The sequence below is a fragment of the Malus sylvestris genome, chromosome 10, assembly GCF_916048215.2.
Source record: "Malus sylvestris chromosome 10, drMalSylv7.2, whole genome shotgun sequence".
In the NCBI taxonomy this organism is placed as follows: Eukaryota; Viridiplantae; Streptophyta; class Magnoliopsida; order Rosales; family Rosaceae; genus Malus; species Malus sylvestris.
The window spans coordinates 2954776-2979550 of NC_062269.1; the positions used below are offsets into that span (position 1 = coordinate 2954776).

General features: G+C 37.5%; 2 protein-coding genes and 1 long non-coding RNA gene across 3 annotated transcripts; 1 reads left to right on the forward strand and 2 right to left on the reverse strand.

The window, feature by feature from the left end:
• Positions 1–7974: 7974 nt before the first annotated feature.
• On the reverse strand, positions 7975–9821 carry LOC126586927 (early nodulin-20-like). Its single transcript, XM_050251888.1, has 4 exons — positions 9597–9821; positions 9391–9506; positions 8773–9189; positions 7975–8283 (listed from the first exon to the last, which is right to left on the reverse strand). The coding sequence occupies exons 1-4, from the start codon at positions 9724–9726 to the stop codon at positions 8215–8217; spliced, it is 732 nt and encodes a 243-aa protein (XP_050107845.1). The 5' UTR covers positions 9727–9821; the 3' UTR covers positions 7975–8214.
• A 5071-nt stretch (positions 9822–14892) lies between these two features.
• LOC126586926 (G-box-binding factor 4-like) lies at positions 14893–19509 on the reverse strand. Its single transcript, XM_050251887.1, has 4 exons — positions 18549–19509; positions 18374–18445; positions 16945–16974; positions 14893–15494 (listed from the first exon to the last, which is right to left on the reverse strand). The coding sequence occupies exons 1-4, from the start codon at positions 19308–19310 to the stop codon at positions 15414–15416; spliced, it is 945 nt and encodes a 314-aa protein (XP_050107844.1). The 5' UTR covers positions 19311–19509; the 3' UTR covers positions 14893–15413.
• Positions 19510–21451: 1942 nt separating this feature from the next.
• LOC126586930 (uncharacterized) lies at positions 21452–24168 on the forward strand. Its single transcript, XR_007610932.1, has 6 exons — positions 21452–21922; positions 22653–22680; positions 22791–23373; positions 23564–23671; positions 23817–23910; positions 24024–24168. It is a non-coding gene; the product is annotated as an uncharacterized LOC126586930 (long non-coding RNA).
• Positions 24169–24775: the final 607 nt, after the last annotated feature.

Sequence of the window (24775 nt, forward strand, 5' to 3'; positions counted from 1 at the left end):
CATCAGTAGCTTTTAAACCCATCTGACATCACCATGCAAAAAGGCCTAGTCTACCTAGGTTCTTTATCCCATCATTATCCAAGACCATGATTTTAAGATCATCAAATCCCATATGTTGATCTCCACTCCAAGCTATTTCAATCTACACATCCACTGCTAGACGTCCAAATCAATTTGAACCGCACCGCTTGCTTCATTATCTAACGCCATATATATCCCAATATCCCACCATCATTTTAATTGGGATTTAGACAAATATTAGGTTTAAATAATTTAATATATTACCAAGAGATAATATAATGATTAAAATCACAATATTATTTCTCAATAATAACTAAAAAGGTAAATTACATAGTAACCCCTCAGGTTTGAAGTCTATTACAGCCCTATACAACATCTTTAAAACATTTCACTTTCATACCTTAAGTACTATTTTATTTCAATTTCATACATACGTTACATTTTCCATCCATTGATCCGTTAAGTACTGATGTGGCTGGCAAATGCGTGTCAAGTGGCAATTTTTTTTTATTTTAATTTTTTTAAACTAAATCTTCTAAATATTAAAAAAATTAAAAAAAAAAAAAAACTAAAACCTTATCCCCCTCATCCTCCTCTCTTCTCCCCGCAACCCCCAAACTTCTCCCCCATTTTCATCTTCTTCCCTGCAACCCAGAAAGAAAGGAAAAAAAAAAAACCCTTTAAGTTCGTCTTTTCGGCCCCCTCTTCCCCTCTCTTCTCCCCTATCTTCATCTTTTTTCCCCCGACCCCCTACCTGTAACCCAAAAAAAAAAAAAAAAACCCAGATCCCGTCTCGCCATTGCCGTGTTCGTGGAACGGGTGTGGATTTAAGGAGTGAGGGGTGTTTAGAGGAGAGTGAGGGTTGTGTAGAGAGGAGAAAAGGGTGGGCGGTGGGGTTGCAGATGAGAGAAGAGATGGGGTCGGGTTCTGGGTGACCTGTATCGCGGAAGGGGGGATGAGGGTTCTGGGTTGACCTGCATCGCACCGCGGGGGGGCTGGGGTGACGAGCGTCGTACCAGGGATATGGGGTTACAGGGATCTAAGGGATAGATCTGGGTTTTTAGTTTTTTTTGGGGGGGGGGGGGGTTATGGGGATATGAAATAGGTTTTTTTTTAATTTTTTAATTTTTAATTTTAATATATATATATATATATATATATATATATATAGAAAATTTAGGTTTTTTAAATTAAAAAATTAGTATTTATGCCACATGGTGTGTCACGTTGGCAGCCACGTCAGCACTTAACGGATTAATGGATGGAAAATGTAACGGATGTATGAAATTGAAATAAAATAGTACTTAACGTATGAAAGTGAAATGTTTTAAAGATGTTGTATGGGGTTGTAATAGACCTCAAACTTGAGAGGTTACTATGTAATTTACCCTAACTAAAAATCATTTCAACCACTTTGTCATTCAATGGCCTAAAATCCTGCTCATTCAACGGCCTTGATTACTCAGGCCGATAGTGTAAAATCGGGTCCAAACATTGCCCCCCCCAGTTTCCTTAACTTTTCGGCTCGTAAGCCAAATAGTTAAGGAAATTAATTATTCGTAGCCAACAAAATCCCATCACATTACTGAAAAAGAAACTTTGTTCCTTGGCAATAACATGTATGTTCTGCCAACGCTGTGGTCTTCCTCGACTGCCACAATTCTATACAAGGTTTGGCGACTTTGCCAGAAAAACCTTGTAATTACTTTGACCATCCAACTCATACGGTCGAAATGCAAATGGGGCCGAGAAAAACTGGGCCGAGAAGAACCTGATTCTTGATAGCTCGGCGTGTCACCCACCATGAATATTGCAATCCCTTTTTCTGAAACAATCACATGTGGATAGCTTGACCAAGTTTGGCCTGTCATTCAGCCATCCACTCATCAACATTATTATATACATATATAAAAACCAAGGCCATAAAAAACAAAATCAAATCTTGGCTTATTGGCCTATTCAGTCCAACTTGGAATGATGTTGTTAGCCATGCATATTTCTATCACATTTTATTATTTTCTGACTCCCAGCTCCACCAAATAGTCTCTGCTAAGAGCAACTTCAGTGTGGGCTGGTGCTCGGGGGACGGGGGACAAAATAGGGCCAGATAGCCAGGCCTTGAAGCTCCAATGTGGGCAGCCCGAGGGAGAGTGGAGGCTCGAGCTCCGCGCCTATGAGGAATTGCCAGCCCAAGAGCCCGAGTGGTTGTGACGTCATCCTAGCGCAATGACAACATTCTGAAGTAACTCCCTAAAACCAACTGTCTTATTCTTCTTCCTCCTCTTTTGCTGCTACATTTCAATGGAAGACGATAATGATGATGAATCACCAATTAAATCACTTGGCTTACAAAAGACCGAGACTAGGACTAAGCTGTGGAAGAGAGCAATGCGCAGCTTGTGCAAGTCGACGGCTTCAACATCGTCGTCGTCGGCGTAATTGGGGAACCGGTGGGGTGAGATGTTGCAGGTGGTGAAGAGGTCTCGGAGGTCGGATGGGTGTACGTGAGATGGGTTTGTGGATATAAAATTGGGACCATGGCTTGCAGGGGAAATGGCGATTTGAACTTTGATGGTGTTTTTATGGTTTTTTCCATCTGGGTTTTACGTCTGATCCTCACCCATTTCAACTCCATACTTTTGACGGACATGGTGGCAGCCGCCGTAGCCACCACTGCACTGACCTCCATTCTCTTTCTCTTTGCTTTTATTCTGCGTCGATAGTGGAAGATAATGGGTATACGTAATTGTCTTTTCGGGTAATGACACGTTGCGCAACGAGAACGATTAAAAATCTGATCGAAATCTATCCTCAAAGATTCTGAAAAAGTAAGGACACGTGGCACGACGACATTGGATAAAAATCTTATCGAAATCCATCACCAATAATTGTCTTTTCGGATAATGACACGTGGCGCAACGAGAATGATTAAAAATCTTATCCGAAATTACAAATAAAAAATTATTATGTATTATTTAAAAAAAAATATATTTTATTGCCTATTGCCAGGGCTATTCAAGTGCAACGGTGGAGATGCAAAATGCAGTTACTATTCATTAAGGGCAGTTACTGTTCATAGGGTGGATTGAATAGTGAATAGCTTAGGGGAGGGCTCTCACGCTGGAGTTGCTCTAAACGCATCGAATAACATCCTTGCTGAAGAAATTCGAGGAAAACCAAAACAAGTGTCTCCATTGAGATTCAAGGCCGTGTAGACCTACCGAATGATAAATCCAACTTCATCGAATTTTTTCCTGATCATTTTCGGCCTTTGAGATCCATCGCCCAACTTGCTTACTCTTAGCCTAAATAGCCAAAAGTTTTTTTTTTTAGTAACCACATGGTAGATGCCATACAAGTAATATATGCTGCCACGTCCATTTGCTCCTACCATCGAGTTTTTGTACGAGGTTAGAAGGATGTTCGCAAGGACTCTCTTGTGCACTCAAACCGTCAGTTCGAAAACTAAACCCAATAATCGTACATTCCCTGACCGCTGAGCACCTCCGAGTGACACCGAAAAATATATGGTCGAGGAAAAATGAGCATCCACTGCCGAATAAAAATTTTACCAAAGCTCTACCGAAGAAGTCTATCACCAAAGCTATGGTTGAAGAAATATATGGTCGAGGACAAAATCCTCCTGTTGACTTGGGTGATGCAAACCACCAAATTGATTTACGCCGACTTCGACCAAAGCTCATATATGCTCTGATATTTGTATAAATAGGCCTCATGCCCAACTTTACAACTTCCACTTAGATAGCCTTTTACTGTAGACGTGCCATGTTATGGAAAAGACCCCATGATTTTACCACGATAACCAGTGCCGAGCAACAGTTCATGCTCGCCGAGCTTGGCAAAAAAATTGGCATATAAGACCTTGAATCTACCAACGCCTATATGGCCGAAGTTTCAGGAGGTTACTTCGGCAAAAAGCTGGCATATATATGTGTGTGTGTATATATATATTTGACAATAAAAGTGGTCTTGTCTTGACTGATCAACGGTGCCACATGGGATATTCCTTGGCCCAGTATATAAGACCTATATATCACCTGTTGTTGATACGTATTCTAACATAACTTGGAAGCAAATCATGATTCCTCACGTCAAACATGCCCATAGGCTAAAGCTTGCTGCCTCTTTTGTCTTAATCACATCACATCATCATATTACTATTTCACCTTTATCCCATGCATGGATTAATTGCACGAAATTAAGCCAGTAGTAGCTGTACTGCCGCATGAGCCTGCCATCACCCATATGCCGAATATCCCCAATTAATTTGAATAGTAGGATAGAGATTTCTGCACTGAGCATCAATTTTACCAAGTAGCTATTTAATTCACTCATTCTCGGCGAAATATTTTTTACCGTCGAAATATACCACATGTGCCCCCTTTATTTTCTTAAGCATCGGCTTCTCGGCCTAATGGTTAAGAAAATAATTTTTTCACCTTTTTTTTTTAGCAAAATAAAATGAAAACGGCTGAATCATAATCAGGAGGAGGCCAGCGATGCTTGATTCCAAGCCGAGATCTTTTTATATCAAAATTTCCACTTTGAGTTTTTCTAAGGCTGAATAGAATAACATCTCCAAATATGTTTGGCTTAATGAAATATTTTTTATCATCGGCCGCCGAATGTGTTGAACAATTATTATGCCCCCCAGGCATAATAATTCTGCCAATTTCTGTTTTTAACTCGAACAACTTAGCCGAACAAGATTTCTCCATATCGGCTTTATCACCAATAATCATATCGATTGGCGTGGTTTTTCCGGCTAGGCCTATGTCTCGGCCTTGTTTGTCATTAGAGCACTCCTCTAACGAATCATTTTCTAAATCGACTTTTGGCTCATAAACTTGAACTCTTTCTTCTAGGCCTACCACACTTTCAGTCTCGACCGAGACAACAGGTGGCCTAGGTGTTTCTTCGGCTGTCTTGGCAATTTCCTGTGGCCGAATTTTTATTATGGCCAGAGCGAAAAATTTCCCCCCAGTCTTTTGATCCAACCATTCTTCAAATGGAATTAATTTGAACCTAGGACAAAAAGACGTTTTCTTATCGAACCACTCATCAAATTGAGCTCTATCTTCTTTTAACCATTGATCTTGTAAGCTGTGATGAACCTTCACCTTTATCATTTGAGAGAAAGATTTTTCCCTTTCTTCATATGCTTCAATAATCTGGTCAAGGTTTGTTATACCTCTCGGCATTTTCCTTTAATAGGCGCCAAATCTCACCCTCACTAAGATCTTGATATATCATGTGAACTTCGTAGTTTTAGCATTGTGTCCCACTGGGCGTGCCAAAATGTTGACCCTAAAAACTACCAAGCCTACATGGCACGCAGGCCGAGTAATTAAAAAGCTAACTACATCCTTCGGTTGTGTGCGGGGCGTGCCAACTCGTCGACCGAACTCAGCCAGGGAGTAAAATGTGTTGATGTTGCGTTGGGCGCGCTGCTGACTTCTTGATCTTGCGACTACGGCCGAGGAATGAACACGTCTCGGCCTTTGGGGTCCAGAGCCTGAAGACAAGGCTGCTAGTTCTGCGAAGTTCAATATCAAATTTGGCCTTCAAAGTGCCAAATGTAGTAACCTGTAACACCTCACTTCGTCGAGAAGGCTAATGAGATGACCTCTGCCAATAAGGATTCGAAAATCCTTCTCGACTGAGACTTGGATAGATAATCAGTCGGCCCCGACGCAATGTTGTTTATCCAAACTGAAGGTGTTCCGGGGTCGGCTGATTCTAAGGCAACATTGCTATTTATCCAAACTGAAGGTGTCACTGGTTGCCTTCACAATGTTGTTTATCCAAATTGAAGATTTGTTGGCGAAAAAGGAAAATAAAAATCTCAAGGTTATTGAGAGGTTTCGCGTAGAATGAGTTTGTGCAGGGCAGTTTGTGTGTTGAGTTGGATGGGGCATCACTTGTTGCAACGCACCTTGTATTTATAGCATTTATATCTTCTACTGGGCACAACCAGATAATTTTGTAGAGTCCAACTACAACTCTAATTCGCGAAACTGAACTTGATTCGCATCAGAAACCAAGGCATATCCTTCAAATTGATCTGTGGGATTTGTTTCTTGACTTTTCACACCTAATAAAAGTTAGGCTTATCACATCTCATAAGAAGCCTAGCCCACCTAGACTTCTTATCATCAAAACTCCATCAGTAGCTTTTAAACCCATCTGACATCACCATGCAAAAAGGCCTATTCTACCTAGGTTCCTTATCCCATCATTATCCAAGACCATGATTTTAAGATCATCAAATCCCATATGCTAATCTCCACTCCAAGCTATTTCAATCTACACGTCCACTACCAGACATCCAAATCAATTTGAACTGCACTGCTTGCTTCATTATCTGACGCCGTGCATATCCCAATATCCCACCATCATTTTAATTGGGATTTAGACAAATATTAGGTTTAAATAATTTAATATATTACTAAGAGATAATATAATGATTAAAATCACAATATTATTTCTCAGTCATAACTAAAAATCATTTCAACCACTTTGTCATTCAATGGCCTAAAATCCTGCTCATTCAACGGCCTTGATTACTCGGGCCGATAGTGTAAAATCGGGTCCAAACAGTTACTTAATTAAGGCCTTCAATCAAGTTCAAAGCAATGCGTGTTCATATTCATCATCTGAGCCAGAAAATTTTGTGACCAAGTTAAAGAAAGAGAGGGAGGGTTGAACCCGGGATGCAGTGGATTAAAAACGAAGACCTCAACCAACATAATAATCCACTTGCAATTCAAGGATACATTTGAATGATATCAAATTTGTTTAGTTTTTGACAAGATTATATTTTGTCTACTCACAAAAGGAGTCATTTAGTTCGGCGCTCCAAACACGCGGTTGTTTTGTCAAGACTCATTGAATGAGATCACGAAGGATGGATGAGTGGAACCAGGAAGGGGGTGGGTGTTGGCCTGAATATTGGGTGTAGGCGTGGCTTGAATATTTTTGTGTCTTGGTCGTAAAGTGAGATGGCATGGTCTCACCAATACCAAGATTTTTCTGCTAGAATACATGGATTCAAACAAATGGACGAGACCACTGCTTTGGCCAACTGACCTAGTATTCACGTCATACAATATTTGAGTGGAAAAGTTTTCAAGTTCGAACCCTCCCTCCCTTCTTGATAAAAAGGGAAAGTATTCGAGTAAAAATGATTGAACACCATTATAATCTGTTCAAATGGATTTTAGTGCCCAAGGAAAGAAAAGGACTGAAGTTCACAACTCATTTTGTTCATTCTTGAACAAGAGGAAAGTCCACCAGAAAAGTGTTCATCATTGCATATATATATATATTTCACTTCGGGCTGCAGCATAATCATCTGTGAAGATTATTTTGGTAGACATTGTGGCTTTCTTCTTGTCTGCAAATCACTTTCTTATAAATATGCATATTAGCTCGTTATAATCACAAAACAAAAATTTATACACATTGGTCAAACTATAATTTGTCTGTCAGGAGAGACGACTCTTCTAAACTAAGCACTACAGTGAAACCTCAATTTTTTTTAATTTTCTGACGTCTTTCATGTTTCATGTTGTGTAATTAATATGCAGATTTTAACTATATGCCCACTACCTCCACTCATCGAGCCACAGATCCACAAGGGGTGGTTCAGATGGAAACTTTTCCTTGAAAGTTGGACAAATGGATCACAGGTCATAGGAGTTACCCAAATGGTGTAAAACATCATTCATTTAATGAGTTGTGCCTTTGTTTTGTGGTTGTGGAGGGATCCAAAGTCCATATCCATGTACCTCCTCAAATTCAATTGGGGTGGGATAACTTTAGTCAAAGTGTCAACTAGGTCATTGGTCTTGTGACTTTTGAAATTTAAAATTCCTCCAAAATTAAAAGTGGAAATGAGCAGGATAAAAAGTGGAGAGAAAAAAAAAGAAAGAGAGAAATTAGCAATTGATTGCATGCAAAAATTAAAGGAGCAAAAAATGGCAATGATTTCCAAAGTAGGGACTTTAATCTAAGAGCATCATTACACTACACTACATGGTGTATAATCATCAAACCACCATTACAAATTACAAAACTCTAATGAAGATTAACCTACCTACCTCAGAAATTCCATTTGCTATTTTACAAACTACATAACATACCCCCCCTTCTCTCTCTCTCTCTCTCTCTCTACAGCACCAGGAAAACCACACAAAACAGAGCCAATTCCATTTGAGCAGCAAATAACCCCGCCAGCGCCTGCAACCCACAATCCAAAAGAACCCAATCAATAGTTTCCAAAAAAAAAAAAAAAAAAAAGAAACCAATCAACATCCCATCAATATTCAAAAGTAACAAAAAGTAGAAAAAAAATTTACATACACTGATACATATACAGTTTTCATGTATATTAATAATAACTTATGCTTTGTAGCCATGCTTTACTAATCACTATTTTCTTATGTGCTATTTTTTTTTACACAAACGAAATTATTCTAAGCTACACTAAAGAAATGATGAAGAGTTTGAATTCGGAACAATGGATTAAAAAATGAACCACTCATCAAAGCAATCCACCAATTGCACGCCGAGGTTCATTTTATTAATTTTTTTTTTTTTTGAAGAAATGAACACATTTTAATGCTTCAGTTGATGAAGAAGTAATAAGTAATAACCAACTACATGATGCAAATTGAATGTTTGAGCATGTAACCAAAAACTAAAATAATCAACAATGGAAATGGTTACCTGCCTCTGGTGGCCAGAGGTTGGTACAGGGCGTATTGTGGTTGAATCCACTTCACCAGTGGGCAAAGGAACAGCAGGATTACTGTTAATGAATGGGATTCCACCGCCGCCGCCTCCTTTATCTGTCACTGAAGAGCTTACGCTTGGTTGTGGGCTGGGAGCTAATGCCACTTGGCGAGGATGGAATGGCCATGGGAATACTGGAGATGATGAAACTCCACCACCACCAGATTTCGGTGTTGGGGCCACGGTTGGAGGAAGCTGCGGAGAGATTCTTGAACTTGAACCGGAACTCTGCGGCGGCGGTGCGGAGGAGGAGGAGACTGTTATGGCCAGCTTCTGAGTGTTTTGGCATGTTTTGAGCAGAGAGCCATTGTTGAAGGCAAAGTAGAAGAAACCAGTGCGTGATGGGTGCCACTTTGCAATGTAACAAGAAAAATTTCAGTCAGAAAGCTCAGATCTTTGAGAAAATCATGACTTACCCAGATGAAAATTACTAGTTTTGAAGCTAATATACTGAAAACCCAGGTTCGAACACACATTTAATCGAGCTAATTCTCAAGAATCCCACAGAAAAACAGAGCCATTTTAGAGAGAGAGAGAGACAGAGAGAGATACCGTGAAGGAGGTGGAGTCAGGTTTGCTGAGAAGAGTGGCTTGAGTGAAATTGCAGACATCGAAGGCTCTTTGGTTCTGGAAAATGTAGAGGTTGTACTGATACGTGTGCTTGAAAACTGAAAAATGCTCAAGAAAATATTGAATCAAAAACAAAGAAAATAAAGTTGTTGAATTTGTTTGGTTTTTGACAAATGCAAAGTACTTACTGACGGAGTCTCCTACATGAACAGTTGGGTTTTTCCACTCTGAAACTCCATCAACCAGTATTGTGGTGGAGTGAGAATGCTGGAAGAGTAAAGCGAGCAAGCACAGCACGATGAGCATGGAGAACTTCATGGAGAGCTTCTCTTTTGAAATTTTTTGTCACCACAAAGTATAAAGATGGTTTATTAAGATTAGACACAGGTTCCAGTCCTCCTGTGGCCTTGCCCTTTATCTATTTATTTGTCTAATCACTTATATAAAACGGCTTCACTTATACTATGGTATTCTGATTCAATAATATAATGATGGTTATATGTATATCTTTGTATGATAATATATTATTCAATCGGGATAATATCGTGACAGTGAACTTATTTCATGTAAGTTGCTCTATTTTTAGCTGTTTCAACCATGCTATTTTGGATCAATAATTTGAGACCACGTTTTTTTAACTTTCTCACATATCACTTTATCATTAATAAAAAATGTGATAATATTAGGGAGTAGATTCATTCTTTGAGCCATTGGAAAGATTTTTCATGTGCCGGCAACACGGCCTTGTATACCAAGTATTATAATACAACTGATTAGATACTTGCAAAAAAGAATTTCCAATTATTTGTATTATAACACTTAGGGGTGGTTCAGTATAGGATCCCAAACCGAAAATGGTATTCCGAATTCCAACTGAAAATTTTCAAGACAGGAATTTGAACACCAATCTCGAATCGAAATTTCGGCATTCCCAAATTTCGGGATTCGCGATATATTTTCAGTATTTTGGGATTGGATTTTTTGTTTTGGGCTTATCGGTTGAAATTTGAGATTTTTGAGGTATGAGCTATAATTTGGGCCTTTGGCCTAATTTTTTTTCTTCAAATTTCATAACAATTGAAATTTAAGCTTTTATCTCATACAAATTTGAAATTTCATACCAATCAAAAGACCATTTCATTCGTAACAAGTCAAACTGATGTTCCAAAGTTCCAAACTACTTAAATTTCATACTTCTATCTCTAATATAATTTAAGGAAAACTAATGAAAAAGGCTTGAAAACTTTGAGTTTTAACGATAAGGGCAAAATAAAGGGTAAAATGAATAGTACCATGATTGACTTTTTAGTGTAAAAATATGGTTTTTCGTTAAAGTAAACAGTACCGCGGGCTTTTCGTTAGAACATAACATGCAACAACCAAAATAAATATATATATTTTTTCAATTCGGTTCGGGATTCCCAAACCATTGAATATGTAATCATGATTCTTGTACCAAAAAATTTGGGATCAGTTCGGTATGGATCCCAAAAATTTCGGTATTATCAATTTGAAAATTTTTCGATATGGATCGAGATTTTTTTTAGTTTGGTTTAGGATTTTCAAGATAAATTTCTAGCCATAATAACACTTATATCAAGTTATATTTCTGACACACTTAAAAAATTTTCTCGGGCATAGACAAAGAAAGAGTGCTTTTAAAAACTGTTGAAAGAGGAGAGTAAGTGTAAGCACGGAGACTGGTAAAATGTCGGTAGTGGTTTGCTTTTTCCATATGAAGAGTTTGAATGGATGACAGACATAAATACGGTCTCATTATTTTTCACAGTAAAAGGTTGAATCATTTTGTTGGTATAAAAAGCCCTTTTAAAGAATAAAGATTTAAAGAAAAGGAAAAAGAGAGGATTAAAAAAAAAAAAAAGTGAGAAAGAGAAGTGGTCTTTTGGGTGGCTCTGATGGTTAATGATGGAGATTATTATTCTAAAATGATTAGCTCTTTGATTATGAACCTGCAGTCTGTATTTTTTCAATCCAAATAAATTAATGTCTTGGGAGGTGGATGACTGCAAATCACTTTCTTTTAGGATTTTTCTTTTAATTTCCTTTTTATTCAATCCATAAATAATGTAATTAGCTCATACTTTGATGCATAAAATAATTTTAAGGGAATAAAATCTTTAAAGCTCTTTCTTTTCTTTTAATATTTGATCTTTTTTGGTAAACATATTGCTTGCTGCCATGTTTTCCATGTTGCAAAGGCAAATGGAAAGCAATTTCTCCTTACCAGTTACAAGGAACTTTATAGGTTTGTTGAACTCAAAATTTCATCAAACACCCCCTATAGCCTTGATGAAATTTATATTTTGGTATCAGGAGAAACTACTTAGATGTCAGTGGAAGGAATTCTCCACGTAACGTAGGTCTGTTAGTGTTCTTGTTTGTTCTTCGACATTGCAATAAAGTGGTGTATCTAATAGCAGTTTATGTCTTTAAAGAAAAATGTGTGTTTCAATGGGATACTTGGGAGCCAATTTGGCTCTTCAAATCATTATTGCTTCAACTGCTTTGATTTTTTACTTCCTCCCTTCGTAGATATGAAGAAAGAGGTATTGTTCGAACCAAATTTGCGAAAATCATGATCTCACAACATTCATCATCCATGCATGAAAAATGTTGGTCACATATAATGGAGAGATTTTTCAGTGTGATCGAAACATGAGGTGGTACATTACGTGTCACTATACAAATAGTGGAATATGTGTGTTAAAAAGTTTATAACTTAAAAAATATAATTTTTCATCACTTGTATAAAAACACATAATATACTATCCGTGTTCTGGTTCTAAGAAAAAATTTCTTCATATAATGCAAGTGCAAGTGCATAAAAAGAAGGGAAGTGGCGTGGAGGCAGAGAGCAGAGAGCAGAGAGCAGTTAGCAAGCATGGCCGGCATCATATGCAGCAAAAGGAACCTTAAATTTGATCTGTATTTGTCGATGAGGTCTGTGGGCCAACTCCTACTTTATATACGCCGAAAACATAAAGATAACAAAAGCACTTGGCAGGGAACTAAAAGACGAACACTAGAGTAAAAAGGACTTTGAATGGATAAAAGAGAGAAATACATGTAAGTTAAAAAGAGAAATTATTAGGAATCTGTACTTGATTTTACGATAGTTTAATATTAAAAATCTGAAATGATTAAAATATTTTTAGAGGCGAGAATGTTGACTTTGATTGATGGTCGTGTCGTGACTCATTCATTTGATGTATTCTAAGAGTACTCGACGTTACGAACTCGTGGACGCAAGCGGAATTGAAGACATGACTAAAGGTAATTGAATCTAAATAAAGTAATGTAGGAAGAAAAAAAATCAAAGGAAAGAAAAACATAAAATAAATAAATAATAGAAAATGATACAACAGGTACTTCGCTACCGATTGTACGTGGTAACAGTCGCTAGGAAGGTAGTGAACACACCCCGTAGAAATCGCTAGCGAGATAGTGACTATACAAAAAATCAGTCGCTAGTATCATACCAATCCTCCATTTTCAATTATTTTTCTTTTTTATTTATTTATTTTTGTTAATATTTATTTATTTTATTTCTCTTACTATAACAACAAACTTTTATATTCATATTCTTCAAAATATATTTTTCTGTGAAAAATCCATTATAATTCATTTTAAACACTTGTAATCAACGATTTAAAACCTAAATTTAAAGATATTTGAATTTAATAGTGATTACTCAAATAAAGTAAATAAATTGGAATAGGGAAAGACAGATACCACGGTACTGATTCTCGCCCAGACGTACTTAAATTGTTCTATCTATTTATTTTCACCTTTGCCTCACCGTAAAGTTTTGAAAATTAAGGTAAGATTTTCCGTTGATATTCTTAAGGGTAGAACCCCATTTGATAATGTTTTGGGTCTCACTATTGTATTTTTCACTTATTTTTTTAGTTTTCGGCTTAAATATTTTACAAAATATACATTTGTTGCTCAATAAGTTGTAAAACCACTTCCAAATGTCTTATAAAGTTTTCTTTAATGCTCATGGAAAATATTTCGCAATAAATTGTAAAACTGCTTCCAAATTCATACGTAAAGTATCGTTCAATCTATTTATTTTCACCTTTGCCTTAACGTGAAGTTTTGAAATTAATGTAAGACTTTCCATTGACATTCTTGAGGGTGGAACCCCTTTTTTCACAATGTTTTGGGCCTCACTACCACATTTTTCACTTATTCTTTTAGTTTTCGGCTTAATAATACATTTGTTGCTCAATAAACCCTAAAACCGATTCCAAATGCCTTATAAAATTTTCTTTAACGCTCATGGAAAATATTTCGAGAAATTTTTTTTTTGCACTTTCACAAATAAACATGGATTAACAGTCACGATTTTTAGTTGGTTTTGCAAATTCATATATAAATCATCGTTCGATTTATTTATTTTCACCTTCGCCTCATCGTGAAATTTTGAAAATTAAGGTAAAACTTTCCATTGAGATTCTTGAGGGTAGAACCCCTTTTTTTACTAAGTTTTGGGCCTCGCTACCATATTTTTCACTTACTATTTTAGTTTTTTTTTTCGGCTTAAATGTACATTTGTTGCTCCATAAACCATGACACTGATTTCAAATGCCTTTTGAGTTTTCTTAATGCTCACAGAAAATATTTCACAAAAATAAAAAAGTTTGCATTTTTCACAAAAATCGTGGGTGTTAGATAGGCTCGATGTACACAAAACAAGGCAGGTCTAATACACAACGAGGCGAGCTCCACTCACAGAAAATGACACAGGCTTCTGGCACGCAAAACAAGACGAGGAGCACAGAACAAGACGAGAATCGTACAAATCGAGATGCCTTAAGAAGTATGAAACAAATTAAGTGGTTCAGTTTTACACACTTTCAACCGAGCCATCTTCAATGACATGATCGACTTAAAAAGATATGAAAGGAAAAACATTTCCTCTATTTAGATATACACCAAGGTTTTGTTTATATCTTCCTATCCGCACACGATTTTGCGCACGCTAGATGCCCCAAGTTGAAACCGCCGTATCAATTGCATTGAGTACACTTTTCATTTTTTTCTTTCTTACCAAGGAGGTTGTCATTCTCCTTTTCGAACTAAGAGACCAATTTTTATGATACACTATGAGAGCAATGAATTATAATGCCAAAAATTTAGTGCTAATCCATGGGTTGACTAAACATTTTCAAGAGCTTATGGGTTCAAATATAATTTCCCACTGAAAAATTCTGGAGCAAAATCATGACACAGCAAAATTTATTAGTCGGACGCGTGTTCAAGAATTCAAGAGAATCTAGCAAGTGGATGTGATTCACTTAAAAGGCAATCTTGATGTATGTAGAGATACTCCTGTCTGTCTACGAATAGGAGGCCATAAAATGATGAACTAATGAACAAAGATATTTCCGCTATGTTTCTCCTCAAAAACACGAACAAGGATATTAATGAACTTACATCGATGAAACACGAAATCAGTACTACTAATCAATTTCTAATTTACTTCTATAATTCTGAATTACAACAGAAATACATGCATATAAATCGATATTCGCTAGCAAGAAACTATAATGCAAGGTCATCTTTATATAAACATAACACTGAAGATCAATCTTCATATATTTCCGGAAAGGTGTCATAAGCCATCTAAACATAATAAGCTAATTCTGGATCCTGATCCTCTACTTCACCCTCAAATCAATAATCGAGGGAAAAGAGGCTTTCATCACCTCTTAACTACATACTTAATAAGGCTCTCTACTTCTATCTCCCTCATTGACGCCATCTTTTCCTAATTAAGTCATGACCTTCGTGACTTGGGTTGCAATCTCTCTCAAAAAACAAACCACGATCCACGGTAGCTCTTAAAAATGATAATATCATTAGGTCTAATTCTCTACTTCTGACAATCAGATTCCAAGTCGAATATTTCCATACTTTTTCCTCCTAGGTCTTGACACGATCTTGGTTTCCACGTCACACATCAAGCATATACAATCTTACCACTGCAATGAGCGAACTCTCCGGAGCACATGGGGTGGTCTTCGCTTCTCCACAACCGGAATGATGTTTTCCATTAGCTGCATCAAAAATACACAAGGTCAAATGGATAATAGCAAACAACTATTACAACCACCGTCCCTCATCTTCCAAAATCCTATTCCTCTGGATAAAATGTTCAACTAACGTCGCTCATGGGCCAAACTGAAATGAAAAATCATCAATTACCAGAAGTTTCAAAACGGGCAACTGTATTATTTTCTTCCTTATACATGGAAGTCTATAGTAACTTGTTTTCTTGTCTAATTACATTACCACATGCAAATATAAATGGAAGTCTATACTTAGACTTCTAATGAAGGCCATTCTTTGTTATTATAACATATTGATTGTCTTGACTACAGCGAACCCAAAGCTTAAATTAAATAGAGGACCACAACCGTATACTTTTAGGAGAGAAATGTTCCTTTTTGTAATCATATTTATCATTGTGAAACTTTCCTATTTCTTCCCTCGTGGACGTAGGCAAAGACCCAACCATGCATATTATTTGCATGTTGTTCTGTCAAGCATGAAAATCCATCCCCTCAAAGGTTGGAGATATGCTTGGCTAAGGTAAACTGCTAGGCAATAAGTACACTAAACATAATTCCAATTGATACGTTTATATTTAAGTTAACAAAGTCTATGCCAGTTATCAAATTATAAAATGAAACAAATTTGTAACAACTGGTGTATGCAAAAGTTCTGAGTTATATACATCAAAATAATTTTTTTTAATAATTTATATGTCAAAACAGTGTTTAACCTTACACAATGCACTCATGCTATATCTGCCTGAATCATGTACTGCCTGCTAGATAGTGCCTTAAATTGTACTCTACATTCATGAGACTTTGCATTTGGATTATCATGATTCCAAATATCATTAATATTTTTGTTTCTGTTTGTTTACTGGGAGGAGGGTGGATATTCTTGTAGAATGTAAAGAATTTAGACCGTACATTAAAAAAAAACGTAACTAGGGGTCAAGTTTTTTATTTTGGGAATGAAAGATGATTATATTCAGATTATTTTATAGCTCGGCAAGAAATTCAGAAGATACAAAAGTCACAGATGTCAAGCGTTGAGAGGCCATATAAACTCCATTAATATTTCAAGATAAAACAACGCCTCCACTAGGGAGACATGAAAAAATTTTATATCTAAAATCTAAACATGCCACATCTATGGCTGCAAGGTATAATAAACAATAAGGGTCATTACTGTAGACATCTAGCTTTCTTTACCTCTTCAGGCATAAGTACGAAATAATGGAGATAATACTTATTTGGGTGCACTGGAGAAAAATTTGTATAATTTTCCATGTAATTTTCTATAATATCTGCCTCATATTGTATTTTTCACTTCATCAAATTTGTTGTTTCTTATCCAAAAAGAAGATCACCATATGCCAACAACCAAGTTCCTAATAAAATACAATCCCTTGCAGAATCAATTAACTACATGTACCAGGAATGAAATGAATACCTGCTTAAGTCTTGCCTGAGTCTGCTCAGCCTGCAATTAAAAAATAAAATTGTTACAAAATAGAATATAAAAAAAATGTTAAGGCAACCAAGGAGAGCAAGTAAAACACACACGTCTCAATTTGGTGGCATGTTTAGATATTACTACAGTTAGTCACTTTTTTGGGCTTGGGAATCTGTTTGCCCGACTGGTTAGGCCCCTGGCACTATTTGTGGTACTTAGTGAAGGCTTTGCAGTTTGTTCTTAATAAAGTTCCTTCTTTCAGAAGAAAAACAGGTTAAATGCAGAGAAAAAAGTGCGAGGTCTTAACATCAACTTGAAAACCAAAACACCAAAATTAGATAACTTTAAAAGAAAATGATTTAGCTCCTACGCACACTCATGAACCAAGCATCATGCACAAATACAAGAAATCCAAACCCATCCTCATTTTAAACCAATACGCAGACCAAAAAAAGGGGCAACTGAACCAACCAGCCAATTATTAAATGTTCAAATTGGTTTGTCTGATCTTTTACAAGCTCAAACTTATAAAACAAGCCAAAAATCTTGTTCGCAACTGGCTAATTAAGTTTCCAAGGAAGCTTGAACATGTTAAAAAACAGACAGGCTTGATTATCTGTCTCCTGGGTTAAGAAAATATTTAAAATTTCATACGATATAACGGATTGAACTCATTTGCCGGACTTGAACTCATGTTATAATGGATTGAACATGTTAAATGACGTAGTCAAGTACTTAAATAATTTATCTCTACACTTTGCAAACAAAACATTAAAGTATACACTTCAGTGGTTTCGTATGCATGTATTCATATACACTACATGAACATGTACATATATTCATAAGATTTATATAAAAAATATTCTAATTTATAATCCTTAGTATTCATGAAGCTTGGTCATGAAACATTACTTCAGCTTGGGTTAACTATCAGGCTAACTAACTAATCAAGCCAAGCCCGACAGGTTTGTTCATTTACAGCGCTGCTGACAAATGATAATGAAAGTCTTCAATGGGATGAACAAAGCAAAGTAACTATATTTGGTTAAAGTATGACTACATACTGCTTTATACACAATAGAAGTGGAATTTCATCACAGCATACCAACACAGTAGTCAGACAAGTCAAATCAAATTGGTGACCGTTTGGAGTTGCATATTTGTAATTGACAAAACGTCTGCAACCTCAGCAAAATGAGACATGTGAAAGGAAAAGTCGTTTTGTTGGAAAATTAACAAAGTAACAAACTGTCATAACTATACCGAATGCTGATTGCGACTCAAACACAGCTCACTTTGGCCCCAAACTCTAATGCTACCAAAGTACTGAACTTCTACTACCATTTCATAGTGGAAAAGCGCATTTCTCACCGCAATTCGGTGGCCAACTACAGTCTAAAGCACATTAGATTCATAATTCGATTACCTGTTCTTTCAAAAGCTGCTCGTTTTCCTCCTCTAACCGGACTGCCAATGACTCCAATTCATCTTGATAAGCCTAAAATCCAAAAACCCCACAATCAGAAAAGTACAAATAAGCATGAAAAAACAAACAAAAGAAATATCACATACACCATTTCATCAAAAACCCAATTCCACACCTGCTTTCTCTCTCTGGACCTGGCCGCCGATTCCCGGTTCTTGATCATCCTTTTCTGTCTCTGCTGCGACGCCTTATCCATCGGCTCCATAACGGCGCGCCCCCTCTTCCGTCTCCCCACTCCTCCTCCACTCCCAGCAGGGTCCGCCCCATTTCCAAACCCAACAATCGACCCTTCAACCGTATCAATCGACCCGAACGGGCTGAGCGGGATCTGATCAAAGGAAAATACTCCGCTGCTCAATCTCTCCGTCTCGGGCGGCGGCGGCGCAAGCGGAAAATCCTTAATGTCGTTCTCTTCCACGGCCCCGGCCCTAGCCAAAAAGTCCTCCAGAGTCATCATCTCATCGGGAACCTCCTCTTTACACTCCTTCCGACATTCGCCGGACACAATTTCCCGCCAAACTTCGTCAACGGTTTTCGGCGGCGGCGGCGCAGTGGAGCTATTAATTTCTGCGGAGGAGTCGAGTAGGGTAATTTGAGCGTTGAGGAGGGTGGCGTCGGTCATAGGGGTGGGGTTGGAGTCGTAGAGGAGACCGTCAACGGTTATGGAGCCGATTGGAAAGGCCAGCGTCGTACTAGTGTTGCTGTTCTGGTAGTTGTTTAGGGATTGGGGGTGCGCAGAGGAGGAAGACGGGTGTGCAGTGGTGGTGGTGGGCTGGGGCTTTGTAGCGGGGGAGAAATTGGAAGAAGGGCGTCGGGAGAGATCCGAGTTTCGTGATCTCGACGACGACGACGACGACATTAGCTTCGACGACGCCATCTCTTCCGTCGCTGATTTCTCAGGCACCTCGGACTCTGTCCGCTATCTTTCTCTCTCTAGAATCACTCTCTCTCTTTCTCTCTCTAGAATTGGAACTTTTAGGGTTCTGATCCGGTGTTTTGTTGGGATCAGGCCCCGCACCGAAGCACAGTGAGAAGAACCCTTTTCAACGAGCGAAGCGAAGTAGTTTGTCACATCCCAGAACTTGTTTTGGTGCGGATATTTTGGTGGGACCAAGTATTTAATACAAACCGAGAACCGAGATTATGATTCGCACGGTTTCGTGGGTCCCGGTGGGACTTACGTAGGCCCCACAGAATAGCGCAATCGGACTGGCGGTTGTAGGGGATATGAGTGTGGTCGCGTGGTAGATGAGTTTAGCCGGATGCCAGGAGTATGGTTGTTGACCCGGCCACAGTCAGGGATTGCTATCGTCACGGACGGCAGGGACGGCTGTGATGCAAGGTTGTGTGGTGTCGTGAGCAGATTGGTGAGTTGAATTGCACATATTCGTCCAGCGTGGCATGCGGACTGATCTGTGGGCTGGAGGAGAGAGGTTTAACTTCAATTCTCAGGCTGGGAGGGGTCAATGAAGTAAATTTGGCCCAGGCCCAATTATGAATTTTTTTTCCTATTCTAATAGCTCGTTTACTAATTCGTAATTAGAATTGAAGGAATTAAAGTGAGAAGGAATTAAATTGACGAGGTGTTGGAAGCTGGTGGAGAAATCAGACTGGTGTTTACCACATATCAAATTTATTAACTTGATCGTCGAAGAGTTTTTAACTAATACCACACTTTTGCCTAGACCTTTTTACGATATTTACTGTCTTGCAGGTTGTGCATGAGTCGAACCATCGTCTTTGGCAACGCGCAGATTTTGGTTCACCAATTGGTATTTTTATTCAGAGAACTTCCGCTCTCCCGTTGAATGAGTGTCTAACACCATGAATGTTGATGGAGGCTTTTATCCAACCCTGCAGCAAGAAACATTGCAAGCAATCCCGTGAATGTTCTGGATTGTTTGCGGTGCTTCTATCTTTGTCAATAAAAACAAAGGAAGAAAAGAAAAAAAAAAAAAGAGAAAGTTAATAGTTATAAACTTGTACGCAATAACTAAGCATATATATGGGGGACAAATGCCAAACCAAGTGCATGAGATATGCATGATCCCCTCCATCACATATTGTTCAGCTATCCACGTTAATTCATCGCGCTCTCTCTCTCTCTCTCTCTCTCTTCATTATTAACCTGTAAACTGCTGTACCAGATGTCATCAAATTAGTAACTCCACGTGATTCACGTTTTATTAAATTACATTGTAAGCCACATGATGCGGTGATAAATTAAGACTTTATGATTTAATTTTTTTTTTTAAAAAGACCAATTATCAACTACCGTATCATGTAGTTTATAAAATAAGATTTGAAAAAATCATCTCTCTAGTATTACCCTATGCGTTTACGAGATGCATATCTTTTAAATCACAAAAGCAATATTTGTTAGCGGCGTTCGTTCTAACTTGTTACAATAATCGACAGATTTCAGGTTTGCCTGCCGACCTACCTTGATGAAGCCTCAACTCCCCCGTTCAATTGAATCACAACCTACTCGTATTATGTCAGCTCAATGCATTTTTCCCCTTCATGTTTGTTTTAATATCGGTTATGCCCCTTATACCACACAAGAAGTTCCTCCGGCCAAATTTTTTACACGTATATTTTTGGCATTTGATGTTTGGACAAATACTTTTGGCATCATTAACCATCCATTTTTTAATATGCTCTTCTCTCCTGCGAGGGTTTCAACCATTTCAGGTGCTTAATGGCTAATGCTGTAATGCATGGTTTTTTTTTTTGCTAGTTGAGATAAGAGATAAACAAGCTGCACAAATATAGGGTCTTTATTGGTTTCAAATTAATGGATCAGGAATGCTAGATCTCTCTCTAGGGTTTTCTGAGATTTCGAGATTTTGTAGAAATGTAAGTTTGCAGGGAAAATGTTTCTGTGAAAGCGATGGCTTTACTACTAGAAAATATTATTTTGCCGACAAATTCTAAGCTGACAAAGTAAAATTTTGCCGCCACAAGACTCATTCGCCGACGAAAAATTTAATTTGTAGGCTCATAATTGTTGAACTTGTGCCGACAATATTTTTGTCGGCGAAAAATATTTATGCCGACAAATAAAATAACACTCGGGAAAGCATGCAGGTTTGTCGACAATCAGAAGATGGGAACGGACTAATTTATTCTCGCGCCTTTTGTTTTTTGGTCTTTTTGATTCACCCGCTTCTTCTTTTTATCGAAAAATTCCCCCTATAAAAATCATTGTATTTTCATTGAACCCTAATCTTAATTGTCGATAGCCCACCCCTCCCCTTCTCTTTGAAATCGTAACTTTCTGTCTTCCAATCGAGCTCCATCGACATCGCCGTCGCTCCGTATGCCCGACATCGCCGTCGCTCCGTATGCCCGACATCGCCGTCACTTAGTGTGCTCGACATCGCTGTCGATTCGTCTGCTCGCGTCACCGTCGAAGTGCCCGACCATTCTAGCTTTGAAATTTCTAATGCCGGGTGCTTCTCTGCATTTCGTTCTCTAAAACTTTGGGTAAGTTCTCAATCTCTATCTACCCTATTCTTTCCCCGTAGCTTTTTGGTTAGTTTCAATTTTATGGTGCTTTTCTTAGATTTGTTCTACCACTGTAATTTTGAGGGATTTTAGGTAATGAATTTGGTTGAGAATCTAAGTTAGGTTTGTAATTTCTTTCTGGGCTGCCTGGGTTTGAGGATGATTAGTCTACTTTTTGAATTTTAATTACTTTTAACTTTTATTTCTGAGAAACTGCAATCAAAATGCAGTTATGGTTTTATAGTCATAATCAATTGTGAGTCTTTGCACCACATCAATCAATTCCTATGTTTAATCAATTGAAATTAGGGTCATGTTACTAATGAAGTTGTCGGGTTAAGGTTATATGATATTTTGCTTCTAGGATTTGTGTTTTTGTTTTTTAATCTTTTTCATTTTCTGTCTATTATTAATTCCTAAACGAGAACATCAATTTGGGAATGCTTCTGTGGTATTAATTTATCTTCTATCTTCATTTTATATAATTTGCTTCTGATTTATGCGTGTTATTTAGATTATTGATCAAATCAACTGTGTTGGAGGCTAGGATCTCAAATAAGTCGTACCCAGTGCACAAGGCTCCCGCTTTACGTAGGGTCTGGGAGAGGTGAATGTCGGCTAGCCTTACCCCCATTTATGAAGAGGCTGCTCCCAATAGGATCTCAAATAAGTGAGTAAAAAAAATCTGAATTGTCCCTCTATTGTGCAGAACACTATGAGCAATGAGCTTTTTGCAGGTAAGTTTGATTGTGATGAGAATATATTTTTATATTTTGTTTTCCTCTGCCTTATGTTTATCCTAAATACATTGATGACATCCCTTGCATTTTCTTGCATGTCGGAGTAGTTTGATTATGTCTAATGCTAGACATGAGCAAGAAGCATACTGGAACAATGAGCACAGATTGGCCTACACCTCTGAGATCTGCACCGCCTCTGAGGGTGATCGCTATGAGAAATCGGTCATTTTCCCATTACTCTCCCTGGTTTTTATTGCTTTTAAAGTTCCAATATTTAATCAAATTAATATTCTAGTAGTAGATATCTCTACAACTGGGCTGTATATTTCATGAAAAATTTGATATGTGGTCCAATTCTTCTGTTGCAATCCTTTATTGTTCTCGGGTTATATTTTTCTCGTTGTTTTGACAACCACCAGTCATTTGGTACATGATTCATTTTCAAGTCAATAATGTTTAGTAACTATTTAACTTTCTTTCATCATTAACTGGTTAGATTTTAATCCCAGCCTGTGTAGAAATGTTTAGTAACGGCACACATTCAGTTTGGTGATTTGGATTCATTTTTCACTGGTGTTTCTTTGGCATTATTTAATCTTCCATAAAAATAGTACTTGTACAGAAAGAGCTTGGGAGGCAAACAATGCCTGCTCTATGCGAAGAAGCGCAAGATCAAAGAAGCTCTAAAAGGTTCGTTATCTCTCTAGTCTACAATGTATATATGATCAGTTATATATGAAAGTTACTTTTTTTCTTTTGTTTATAATGTATCACTGTCGTAAAGTCTTGTGTAATCTGGTGATAATTTGAACATGTAATTGTTTAGTTTTTCATTAAGTTATGCTGTTGATTCTTCATGGCTTTCATTTCTGAATCTCAGTCCCAAGGTCACATTAACAATACGTATGCAAACGCATCTCAAAGAGACCCGAAAATTTTGATGACTACTACCTGGGACCCGAGTGCTCCACCAATACAATTTGTAAAGGTTGGCCTAGCCTTTTTCCTTACTTATCACATTATTCAAATCAGTTTTGCTGCACTCTTGTGTTCATTTTGGTGGTATCATGCTGTGTTGGTTATTGATTGTCGTTTTTGTTGCACACGTGTCCATTTTGGTGATATTATACAAGGCGGGTGTTGATTATTGATTGTCGTTGAATCACAATGGCGCAAGAACTGAAACTCTTTTTTCCCATTGCGCTACAAATGAATCGTGGTGGCCAGGTTGGTGCACATTTTCAATGAGCCTTCTAACTATTTGGTTATTGTTTGTGTTTTGTAACATTTATTTTGCACCTATTTGGTTATGTTTGTGTTTTGTAACATTTATTTTGCAGGTGCAGGATGTTTTGTGATGCTACATGGCAGCCAATTTTGAGGAATGACAGTAGGATAATATTATTGTGTAACATATGCTTTCGTATAAGCACTCTAGATGTACATTAAAAATTTATCAATCAATAAAGTATTATTTCTTAACAACTGTGTATTGTATTTTGATATGTTTATGTAGTTGTTGAGCATTAAAGTAATTATTAATTTTTTTTTTATAAATTAAATGTCCTTCCCGACGAAACCAGTTTTGTCAAGACAGAGAAGACTATGCCGACGAAATATCCATGGTGACAAACATATTTTGTTGGCTTAAAAGTACTATTGGTCGGCTAAAATGCCTTTTACCGACGAAAATATTTGTCGGGACACATGGAAATGCCGACAAAAATCTGTTTGTCGGTAAAATTTGAACCTTAGCCGACAAAATACCAAAATTTGTAGGGAAAACTCTTAGGCGACATGCTTTGCGAGACAAAATGGCCGACAAATTTTTTCGTCGGAAAAGACTCTTTGCCGACAAATTTTGGCCTTTGCCGACAAAGTAGTTTTGTAGGTAAAGTCAAAATTTGTAGTAGTTTCACATATATATAGTACAGACTTTACAGTCCTATGGAAATAATGAAACTACTATACTTACTAATCAACATTTACATTTGAATTGGATGATAAGAAACGGAACTAAGTGATAGAATTCACTTTTGACTTGGACTCTTGGTTAATAGCTTTCAAGCTTTTTTTTTTCTTTCTTTTTTAT

Bases quoted from the DNA above. Each gene is read 5' to 3' on its own strand.
- LOC126586927 (XM_050251888.1), bottom strand. From the start codon at position 9,726: ATGAAGTTCTCCATGCTCATCGTGCTGTGCTTGCTCGCTTTACTCTTC. The intron at 9,507-9,596 runs GTAAGTACTTTG...AGCATTTTTCAG, and splicing joins TCATGTAGGAGACTCCGTCA to TTTTCAAGCACACGTATCAG. The intron at 8,284-8,772 runs GTAACCATTTCC...TGTGGGTTGCAG, and splicing joins CCTCTGGCCACCAGAGGCAG to GCGCTGGCGGGGTTATTTGC.
- LOC126586926 (XM_050251887.1), bottom strand. From the start codon at position 19,310: ATGGCGTCGTCGAAGCTAATGTCGTCGTCGTCGTCGTCGAGATCACGA. The intron at 16,975-18,373 runs GTAATCGAATTA...TTTTAATTGCAG, and splicing joins AGCAGCTTTTGAAAGAACAG to GCTGAGCAGACTCAGGCAAG. The intron at 15,495-16,944 runs GTATTCATTTCA...TTTTTGATGCAG, and splicing joins CTCAGGCAAGACTTAAGCAG to CTAATGGAAAACATCATTCC.